Raw genomic sequence first — 11,022 nt, forward strand, 5'->3', positions numbered from 1 at the left:
TGAAAGTGGCACTGTTGGTGCATAGTGTAAGCCTTCCTTGGAGCTGTCGTTGCTCCAGTTGCCCTGTCTCCCTACTCTGCAGCCCAGCCAAGAGGTGGAGCAGGCTGGGAGTGTGCTAAGCAAATGGGCCCCAGGCCGGGGTGCTCTTGCTCATGCCTCTGCCCCCCCCCACCCCCCCACCCCATTCCCTTCCCGATGTGCTTTGGGAACTGACCCACGTTCTTCCCCTAGGGATAAAGATCCCCGAGAGCTGTGTTCGTAAGGTGCTGGAGGAGCTGAAGCAGATGGATAAGAACGTGAAGCAGAAAAACAGCCAACTCCTCCTGGCCCAAGAGCAGAGCCTAACGTTCTCCCTGCCACCGCGCATCCTGCCGCAGCCTCTGGACCTCACACAGGTGAGGCCCGGGGTCCCATTGCCCAGGCACTCCCTGCACCAGGACGAGATCCTGGACTTGACTTGCAGCCCTCCCAGCAACAGTATCCCCGATGTGGTGATGAACCCAGAACCTGGTGCTTTGTGCTTCCCCTCAGAGCCTCTTCTCCAGCCACACCAGCAGCACGGGTTACCCTTTGGCTTCAGCCACCCTTCTGCCTTCAAGAGCCCAGCCCCAGTCCTGGAGGGGAACATGCCTCTGAGCTCACCCCTGCATGAACATTTGCCTCTTCCTCACCCTGGACCCTTGCAGACACTGCAGCAGCAGCAGGAAGACTTTGTCCAGCAGAATGGGAATATCAATTTTAGAGAGATACTAGAGGAGATGCTGAGGACGTTAAACATGGCCCCCCAAGAGAACATACTGTCCCAGGAGCGCCAGAGTGTGATCCATTTCAGTGGGCCTTTCTCTGACTTCTGAAGTTCAGTTGAGCCCAGTGTAGTGCTGGGCAAACCAGGCGCTGCTCAACCGCTGTGGATCCATATCCTTTGGTGCAGAGATGGGAGTTGGGGAGCCCTGGCTTTTCTACTGGTTTGGACTGATCCGTTTCTGTTTCTGAGGGGAGAAGAAAGAAAAAAGTATAGTTCCTTAAAGCAAAGTTTATTTATATATAATATACAGTCACGCATGTATAGATTTGTATATAACGTGCTTGGGGGGAGTTGAGTGCTGCCAAGCTCAGCTGATTTGGACTGATGGTCTCTGCTGTGTCCGAGTCCTGCTCAAAGGTCAGTGCCCCTGTGGGACAGAGGGGAGACACCCCCTTCTCTCCATGCTCATCCCTCTGTAGACTACTGAGTTTTCCAGGCTGGGTTATCCCTTCCCCAGCCCTCCAGCCCACAGGTCTGCAGCAACTGCTGACTGCACTGGTTCATTACTGAACGGGGCAGGGGCATGTCTGGTCTCAAAACGATCTGGTGACCAGAGCGCTGATCCATTATTGAAATGGGAGAGCCCAGTCCGCTCCTGACAGCTGCCTGACCAAGCTGTATCTGCGTTGGCCAGTGCCAGCTTTCCTCTTGGGCTGCACCAGCCCTGCTGTGCACCTTGAGACTGCTCTGAACCTTGGGTTCTGGAGGGCTGCGTGTGAAGGCAGAGGTGAAGGGCAAGGTAATGACGTTCCAGAGTAGTTGGGAGCCACTGAGCTAGTGTCCATCTGTGCAGGGTTGAGCAGACTTAGTTGAGAGAAGCAAAACTGACTGCTCCTGGTCTGCCTTCCCTGGGAAGGGATCCTGACACCTCTGGGGCTGCCTGAGCTCTGCAGGAAAGGGCAGGAGCTGTCTGTCCCAGGGCCTCATTTGTCCCTATTGTTCAGTGAGCTCAGCCATGCTGGGACCACTTGGGGGATTTCCTGAAGCAGAAGGGCTGTGTGTCCTGTCAGCCTGTCCCATAGCCCCTGGCCAGCCTGCGCCTCAGCCCCACAAGTTGCTGCATCTCTGGCTGGCCGTACTTTTTCCAACTAGCTATCATGTAGTGTCTTTCTGTCTGGCCATCTAACTAGTCCTGTTCTACATGGTTTGTCCTTGGCTGGGCCATGGACACAGGCCTGGGTGTCTGGATCTTGGTGATCCAGCCCCACCACTGATCTCAGTGAGAGCCACTGCAAGGTCCCAGAAGGGCTTAGGTCCCTGGCAAGCACCAGGGTTGTGCAGTATTGCTGCTCATGTGCAAATCCAGCCTCCAATACCAAAGAGTAAACGTCTGCTTTGCAAAGCACTGCCCCAGACAACCCAACTGCCTGTCCAGCTCCAGGTCAAGCCAGGAGCTGTTGGCGAGCTGCTTTCTCTCCAGGACATGTGTAGCCTCTAGCCACCTCTGCCACCATCCCCGGGCACTTGCTGCTGTTTCAGAAGCGTCTCAACCTCGGCAGGTCCCGGGGAAATTGTCCTTTATTTTCTCTTTTTAATCAAAGGAGTCTGGCAGGAAGCTGCCTGCTGGCAGGAATACTCCCGGCCCTGGCAACTCCTCTGCAAGCCTCCCTTCTGCTGCATTTCTTTTCCCTGCTTTGAATCATTTAGGTATTTCCTGGAAGCAGCACCAGGATATTTTCCAGGGAAGGACTTCAAACCTGCCATGTCTGGCCCAGCCCTCCCTCAGAGAGGGACCTGGGGAAGGAGGCCCAGCCTGGGAAGTGGCCTCTGCTGGGGACCCCCCTGCCCTGAGAGGTCAGTCTTGAAGGTGCCGACACTTTACATGTGCCTGGTTGATCCTCACCTCCAGGCAAAGAGCCTTGACCCTCTGGCGGCACAGAGACCGGCCGAGTGCCCGGTTTGCCGTTGGGATGTGCTTTGACTCGGCCTCAGCAGTGTTAGTGCTCCCGCTGAGACAGGAGCCGCCCTTCCCAGTGTGTTAGACCATGGCTTGTTTTGAGGTTGGCCTGGCTGTGATCCTTGCCCTTCGCTTTTAGGGGTTTATATTTACCCCGCCTTCTCCCCAGCTGGTATCTGCCTCCTGCCAACCCTTCCTCTGGCCTGGGAAGAGCTGTGGCAGTGCCCTCACGTACCGGCAGGGCCCAGGGTGTCCCTGCAGACAGGGCTGCTCGGGCAGCATTTGACTAGCGCTCAAGGAAAGCTCCTTACCTCAAAGTAAACACCAAAGATCAGAAGCCCTCCCCAGCACCTTTCTGGACAGAGCACCCTGGGGGGGTTCCCCTGGATCCTGGGGGTCACCCCTCTCATGGTGACACAACAGCCTTTTCCTAGTCCCAAACAGGGCAAGGCTCGCCCCTTCCCCAGCCCCACGTGTTCCTCTATTTAAAATGCTTCCCAGTTCACAACAGTCATGGAGAACCTGGAGGGGACCGTTGGCTCCGGCTTCACCCCGTCCTGGTTCGTTCACTTGGCGCTTGCTGAATTCTCAGCAATAAGAGAAAAACGCATGCCAAGAAAACCCATTTCAAAAAGGCTTAAACTCAGGAATAGCAACAAGGTATTCTTGCTCTAGGCACCCTCTGCCAGACACCTCTTCCCAGGAAGGAACCAGAGCACCATTACCTGGAGTCTTATCTGGTGGCTTTGTTGATGTTACTTTTAAAATATATGCAATTCCCCCTCCCTGATCTCTGGAAAGACAGAGAGCACCTTCAAGGAAATCCTTCCCTGCCCCAATCCTGTGTTTTTGTCAGGGTTAATAATATGTAACGATATCTTTTAACTAAATTATTATGCAGTTGTCCTACTGATTGTATGTATTTTTAAATGGGTCCCTTTTTTTCCTTCCTTAAAACTTTTTGTTAGCACTTTTTAATCTGCTTGTTGTTTGCCTTTGTTTTTCTATGTGTATTTATAATTAATTGAGATGTATATATGTAAAGAGATTTTTTTAGAATATGTGCCTTTGACTAATAATTCCTAAATTTTCTACTTGCCTCAGAAGGATAATTTTTCATTCTGCTCAGTAAAAATGGAAAGGAAGCCACATACAAGATTTCTGCAAGTCCCAACTCTGTCTGTCTGTCTGTCCGCCTGTTCAGATGTGTAGACTTGCCCCAAGGTCCCATCTGTGACTCCAGTTTGGTGAGGGGATCCAAGGGCCAGGGTCCTGCTAACAGCTGGAGTTTGTCCACCGTGTCCCTGAAACGGTGAGGGTAGTTTGAGGACCATTGTCCCAAGCAAATGCTGTTCTCCTGGGGGGGAGCCGGGGCCCCCTGTGCCAGGCCGTGCTGAGGAGGATCCTCCTAAGCACCAGTTGAGTGTGGGAGCCCGGCCAAACTCCAGCGCTGCTCCCAGCGCTGTTGCTTTCTCTCCCGGCTTTGCTGGAAAAAAACATGGATAAAAGGAGCCAAAGTACAGGCCCAGTCCTCCAGCGTGAGCTGTTTCTGCTTAGTCACTTGCTGTGGCTCTGAGATCCCTTCTGCTCAGGCAGTACCAGTCCTCTTTATCCTAGTTGGAGATGGGCCTGTGAGCCAGGGGCGCTCGTAATGCCGAAGTGAGTCGTACCTCGCCCTTGTGCAACCGCGGCTGGGGCTCTCAGCGCTGCCACGGGAGACTGCGGGGCCACGGAGGGCAGAGCGGTCAGGCAGGCTGGAGCACGCCCCGCTGCTGCGGGCCGGGCCGGCTGGCCCGCAGCAAAGTGCTCCCTGCGTTCAGGGGGGAGGATTTAGCACAGGGTCGCTCCGCCAGACTCGTGGGAGGAGAATCCCTCGAGTCCCAGCCCGGGAGCTGGTCCCCGCTCTGCTCCCTGACTTTACCCTTGGCCATGCAGCATGGACAAGGCTTCCCTCGCCAGGCCTGCGGAGGAGCTGGCTGTGGTTTGAGCCCAGCGGTGCCAAGGAGAGGCCCAGCACCCGCCCAGGGCAGTTGAGGGGCAAGAAGGCTGCCTGCCTCTCACGCAGCGCTCCAGCGCAGCACAGGCACCTGTGCAGGCTTTCATAAAACCAGCTCTCCCACCTCCTGTGGGAGACGCCGTCTCGCCCCAGGCTTGGCTGGACAACACTGGACTGTTGCAGGCACCAACTCCACTAAGCCGCAGCCAAGATGCCTCAGGAAGGCTTGGATGCACCCATGTACCTGCACGCACACCTTGGACAAGTCTCCTGCTGAACAAGGTATTTCACTATGTCCCAGCACCCCTTTTTTCTTTTGTGTTAATTGCTTCTGGCCATAGTTTTCACCACTGCTAGAACAGGCTGTTTTGCTGCCCCGCCAGGCCCAGGAGGTGCATTAGGGTCACCGCTATGTTGTTGAGTGCCCCCACCTCCTATTTCTTGCCTATAATCTTGCTTGCCTTCAGGCACTAACCCCATCTCATTCCAGCAGAAAGAAACTATCAGATGCTGTAAGTGCCTTGTTGGTCCACGAGGAACAGGGATCTCATCTGCATTCAGGCAGGAGGGCCAGGTCCCCACCCACGGCCCCAGAGGGGATACATGCAGATACACTCCTTCACAGCGTTTTTGCCTTTTCCTGTGTGAGCCCCTCTGAAGCTCCGGCTGACCCGGGATTTGTGTGCAATTCCCCCATCAGCACTAATGAGGATTATCCATGCTGGGCTCAGCTCTGGTGAGCTGAGGCAGGAGTTGCATAAGGTCTTAGCTCCCCAGCAAAACAGTGCTTTCTCCCTGCTCTCAGCGCAGCAGCTCCAGCCCCAGGAGAGCAGCCCATCTACTGCTTGCTGCCATACCAGCCAGGCAAGACCAGTCATTTCCAGTAACTTTATTGCAATGGGCCATCAGATGCTGCTTTGTGACTACAGAGAAGGGCTGCCCAGCAGAGGCCACCAGCCCTGTGAAGCCTTCCTCCAACAGGTGCACGCCAAATCTTCAGGTTTGCCTCACCAGCAAGCTGGCTTAAAGACAGACCGTCATTGGAGCTGGATGAGAAGACTCCACAGGGAGCAGGAGAGCCAGGGCTGGGTAGAAGGAACAGCACAGTGGTGAGAGGAGCAGGTCTACAGGTAGGCAGGCAGGTCCTTCTCGATCACCTGTGGGGAGGAAGGAAGTGTCACACTGCAAGCATGTCACTGCCCCAAGAACGTGCGAGAACCCTCCTACAACACTGTCCCTGAAGGGCACCATCCAGAGCAGGCTGCCCTCGGTAACAGTGTTGCCGGACCCACGTCCCTCCCCCACGCTGGCAACCCGCTCTCCCCGCCACCATGGCCATCCCCTTTGCGTACAGAGCACGGGCGCCTCTGCTTCCCCCAGCCAAGGCAGGGAGAAAACGCAGCACTGCAGTGGAGCCTCCTCTGGAGCAACACTCCCCCCGCAGGCAGCCCGAGCACTGCTGCGTTCAGTCATGGATGTGATCTGCAGAGAGCAGCCGGCACCATCACGCTTCCCCCCTTCGTAGCTCGGTGCCCTAGCTGGAACTGATGACCAAGTAGAACCGCAACGTGAACCGCCCTGGCTGGAGACTTACGTAGGGATCCTCCATGGGACTGTATCTCTTCACTACTTGGCCCTCGCGGTTTATGAGGAACTGTGGAAGTGAAGAAGCACTCAAGTGAGTCTGGCAGCAGCTGTAACACTGGGGCTCTGCAGCCCAGGGCTCTGCTTACAGCAGGGGTAGGCTGGGGGCAGATCCTGCCTATGGAGAGGAGCTAGAGGCTCTGGCAGCCCTGCTCGCAGCTCTGCTCTTTACTGCCTCACTAGGGCAGGGCTCGAGATCACACACGCTAGAGGCTCATAAGGGTCCCTAAGCACAGGGACCAGGATAGTGCAGCTGGCCCTCGGGACACACCTACCCCAACAGCTGGGGTAACTGCACAGAGCAGAGCCTACATGCAAGGTTCCCCTCTCCCTGCAATGCTTCAAGCGTTCCCCACCACGCACCAAAGGGTGAGTGTTTGACCTTAGCACAGCCAGAGCCCAGGAGAAGACAGACATATCCTACCTTAGTGAAGTTCCATTTTATTGCACTAGAAGAAAAAAGACAGAAGTGAGACTGTGATGGAAGAAGCTTCCTCTTGCTGCAGCCAGGCCACCTGTTTCTATCAGCCTTGGCCTCACTGCCCAGCACGGAGGGAGCAGCCCGGAGCCCACCCCTGCCTCCCTGGAGCTGGGCAGGCTGCAGGGCCGCCTGGCAGGGTTTGCTGAAGTCTCCTCTCAGCCCCATGGGCTGTTCCAGCAGTGCCAGGCAGGTTGGGGGGTTTCTACAACACCCTCTTCCCCACTCACTTGCCCAGGGTGCCTCTTCCCGCAGGCTGCGCCTTCATCCACGTCCAGAGCGGAAGGGCATTCTCCCCATTGACATCGATCTTACTGAACATGTCAAACTTCACTCCGTACTTTTCAGCGAATGCCTTAATCTGAGCATTGTCCCCTGGTTCCTGAGGAAGGCAAAAGACAGGGCACTCTAACATAAGCCTCTTCCCCTTTCAGCACAGAAACTCCATGGCTCTGCTGGCATGCGGATGTTGTATGGGCTCCCTCTCGTGTACTGGGGAGGCAAGCAGACCCCAGCTAGCCAAGCGGATCCTCAAGACCAAGAGCTGCCCTTGTGTACGGCTCCAGGGCAGCCTTCCTGCTGCTCCCACATACCTGTTTTCCAAACTGGTTGCAGGGAAAGGCCAGGATGCGTAAACCTCTCTCAGCGTATCTGGCGTACAAGTCAACGAACTGAGTGTAGTTTACATCCGTTTTGCCTCATTTTGAAGCAACATTGGTGATGATGCAGACAAAGCCCCTGGAAAGAAAAAGAATCAGAAGGAATTCCCGTAACAGGGCTAGGCAAGCCCCTCACGTATGCTCTCTGTGAAGGGTGCAGCAAGAAGGGAAGGCAGCACAAAAAACAAGCTGCTTTCTCTGTAGCCTTTCTCATGTTATGCAAGCTCCCTTTGTGGCTTAGTCACTGCTGCCTGGTGCAGCTACTAAGGACCTTTGAACAGCACTCCCCCTCGAGGGCTCAAGGGCACCACCTCCCCCCTCCCATGCTTGTGTACTGCGTTATTAAGGACAAGCCGATTCCAGGCCGTTCACTCCTACCTGTATTTCTCCAGAGAGACAGTGTTGCCGTCTATGTCTTGGGCATGGAAGTCATAGATTGATTTGGCAGTGCGCCAGTCATCTACTTGGGCACACTGCAAGAGAGCCGAGAGCTGCTGTCAGCTTCCCTCCCCAGCAATCCCAGCAGCACGTCCTCTCCAGCTTTAGGTGAGCTCAGCTCCAACAGGAGACCAGCAGTGAGCCATGTCACAGCAATAGGTTGTGCCTGTGCCCCCATGCTGATGGCTCGCTGTCTCTGTCCCTCCCATCCATAGCAGCTCCCCTCTCTACTCGTTGCTCATGTCAGGACTCGTGAAGCAGAAGCTGAGCGTACCCAGGAAGGCAAGTGTCACACACTCTGGTGGCTCCCTGCTGTCAGGTGCCCCAAATGAGCCACGTGCTCCATGTCAGCTGGTCCACCCACAGGGTCATGATAATCCAGCTAAGTTACAAGTTTCCCAAACTACAGTTTCTTAGGTCTTCTTTTCTCCTACGCAGCACAATGTAAAACTTGCAGTAAAACTTGCACGTTATTGATGTTGCTCCCTGCTAGGTTTAACAACCCCATGATTCATCCTGGGTGCTTCAACTGCTGGAGGAGCACCCCAGGCAGGGCTTCGGTTTCCAGAGCCTCCCCCCACCACACCTCTCCCAGCATTTCCTCACCCTGTGCAGTGACGGCTGGACAAGCACAAAATTAGAAGCTTAAGCACAGATCCTTGCTGTACGTGCCCCAGGCCCTCATGGAGTCCCAGGCAGGGGCCATCCTGGAGGCCTCCCCCCCGTCGGAGGAGCGGGTCTCCCGCCCGGCCCAGGCAGGCCGCGAGCACCGTCCCCAGTCACCACCAGTTTGTGCCCTGGCCGGACGGGGGGAGCAGGCCAGGCCCTGGCAGCGCCTGAGCACGGCTGGCTTCTGCTCCTCGCTCCCTCCCTGAGGCAAGAGCTGCTCCCCGAGGAGGAGGAGGAGCAGGAGCAGGAGCAGGAGCAGCAGCAGCAGCAGCAGCTCCTGCCGCACAACGGAGCGCTGCAGCCCGGCCCGCGCCGCCGCCCACCCGGCTCCCGGCGGGTTCATCCAGCCGGATTCGGTCCCTTTTTTTTTTTTTTTTTTTGGGGGGGGGGGAGGGGAGCTGAGCTGGCAGCTGCTCCGGGCCCACCTCCGCGCACGGGCAGATCGGGGCGGCCGCCGGGCTGCGCAGCGCTGCCGCCAGGCGCGTGGCCCGCGGCGGCCACCGTCCCGCGCGGGGGTCCGCCAAAGGCGGCCGCCACTCTGCCCTGGGGATAGGCCGTCTCTATGGTCACCTCACTGAAGGGCCGTTACGCGCTTCGCCTCCTCCAGGGGCTGAGGCGGGTGGACACCGACATCGACACCGTGCCCGGCGCCGCACCTCCCCCCCCCCCGCCGGCACCGCCGCGCTCACCATGTTCCCGCTCAGCCGCCGCGCCGCCACCACCCCGCACAGCAGTGCCCGCCGTGACAAGTGACCCAAAACCATCGCGCCGCCACCGCCTCCCGCCCTGAGGCCCGCCCCCTCCGGCGGCTCGGCCAATCAGCGCGCGGGGAGGCGGCACGGCCCAGATGATGGACGGCGCAGCTGGCCAATCGCAGAGCAGGCAGGGGGCTGTTTGGCCGCAGCGGTTGTTTATCGGTTAGGCGGGACGGACCACGAGGCGGGGGGGGGGGGGCAGGGACGGACCACGAGGTGGGGCGGGGGGTCCCCAGTCACGTGGCCGCGCCGGTGCTCGGCGCTGCAGGCGCCGCCGCGGGGCTCCCTTGGGCCTGGGGCGCCAGCGGTGGCCCTCCCGCGGCACATGGCCCGGGGCTGCTTGGGTCTCGGTGCGGGGATGGTGGCGTCCATCACGGTGCAGGGTTGGAGCATTGCTCACAATTCTTGGTTGGAGCATTGCTGACGGTGCAGGGTTGGAGCATTGCTGATGGTGCAGGGTTGGAGCATCGTTGGCGGTGCATGGTTGGAGCATTGCTCGTGGTGCAGGGTTGGAGCATCGTTCACAGTGCAAGGTTGGAGCATCGCTCGTGGTACAGGGTTGGAGCATCGTTCACGGTGCAGGGTTGGAGCATCATTGGCGGTGCATGGTTGGAGCATTGCTCACAGTGCATGGTTTGGAGCGTCACTGGTGGTGCAGGGCGGAGGCTGCCGATCACTGCACCCTTGGGCTGCACTGCCTGGGTGCCTGCAGCCACCTCTTTGCAGCTGGGTGCAGGCTGCTACAGGTGCTGCCTGCTCGCGGGCCAGTGGGTTTGGGGAACGTCCTTGGGAAGCAGTTTCTAGCCCCGTGACTGAGCTGTGGCTGTGGGGCTGCGGTGTGACGGCAGACGGGAACATTTTCCTGTGGCTACTCAATGCCTGGATCCAGGAGGGCACCGGGAGCAGAAGAGGCTGCAGATAAAAGCATCTCCCGCTCGCCACAGTCTTGGCTGCTTTTGGTCTTGGTCTTGGGTTGTGGCTCCCCACGGACAGCCGCTGACGCTGCTGGCTGTCAAGGACAATTAGCTGTAGGCCGTTAACTTTAGACCAGCTCTTAGGAGTTAAAATCCCTCGTCTTGCTGCTGAGTGGAAACTGGAAAACTTGAAAGGTCCTGCCGAAACGAAGGGAGGCACAAAACACGGCTGAGCCCACGCGGCGGGGCTGAGCTCCTGTCCTGCCCATGTTCTTTGAGCCAATTTGTAGGGCAACGCAAGCACTGAAAAACGTGAAAGAAAGGGGGGAAAAAAGGGGCTCTCCAGCTGGGATAATTTGGGAGAACACGAGATTAAAGGAGGCAGATCCCTGACCAATAGTTTGTGTCTTTTTTTAGTGCTTTGTTAGGCAGGATTAATGACGGCTTGTGATTAGAGTTAAAGGCGGCAGGAAAAGAGCCTCAGCAGGCGGATTGTTTGCAGAGGGTTGGATTTCTGTCTCTGCCAGTGAAGCTTGCATCTACGTTGAATAATATCCCCCTTCAAAGGAGTTTTCTACTTGATCTGTGTGCAAAATTGGTAGATACTGCTACTGACAGGTTGTGGTCTTTTGATGTGTCCTGGGCTGAGAAGCTCAGAGCTGTAATTCAAACTGGCAAAAAAATTGTCCCTCCGCCCTGCTGCAAAGAAGAGATGTCCTTTGCTGTGGCAGAGGAGGCCCCCCCACCCCAATCAGGGCCGTCCCCAC

General features: G+C 57.2%; 2 protein-coding genes across 8 annotated transcripts in view; one reads left to right on the forward strand and one right to left on the reverse strand.

The window, feature by feature from the left end:
- The window catches only part of SBNO2 (strawberry notch homolog 2), a 70,415-nt gene extending 66,546 nt beyond the window's left edge, over window positions 1-3,869 (forward strand). For 6 of the 7 annotated variants that reach the window (XM_068919623.1, XM_068919622.1, XM_068919624.1 and 3 more), the window contains one exon: window positions 232-3,869. In XM_068919623.1, the coding sequence (XP_068775724.1) occupies window positions 232-854 (623 nt within the window). In that variant the 3' untranslated portion in view covers window positions 855-3,869. The remainder of the gene's footprint in view (window positions 1-231) is intronic. The other variant, XM_009667696.2, reaches the window with a different exon arrangement.
- Window positions 3,870-5,572: 1,703 nt separating this feature from the next.
- On the reverse strand, window positions 5,573-9,522 carry GPX4 (glutathione peroxidase 4). The gene is made up of 7 exons (XM_068920086.1): window positions 9,276-9,522; window positions 7,858-7,952; window positions 7,414-7,558; window positions 7,051-7,202; window positions 6,767-6,791; window positions 6,293-6,352; window positions 5,573-5,855 (listed from the first exon to the last, which is right to left on the reverse strand). Exons 1-7 carry the CDS (start codon window positions 9,348-9,350, stop codon window positions 5,823-5,825), a joined length of 585 nt encoding a protein of 194 aa, XP_068776187.1. The 5' UTR covers window positions 9,351-9,522; the 3' UTR covers window positions 5,573-5,822.
- Window positions 9,523-11,022: the final 1,500 nt, after the last annotated feature.

This window comes from Struthio camelus, chromosome 26 (genome assembly GCF_040807025.1).
Source record: "Struthio camelus isolate bStrCam1 chromosome 26, bStrCam1.hap1, whole genome shotgun sequence".
NCBI lineage: Eukaryota > Metazoa > Chordata > Aves > Struthioniformes > Struthionidae > Struthio > Struthio camelus.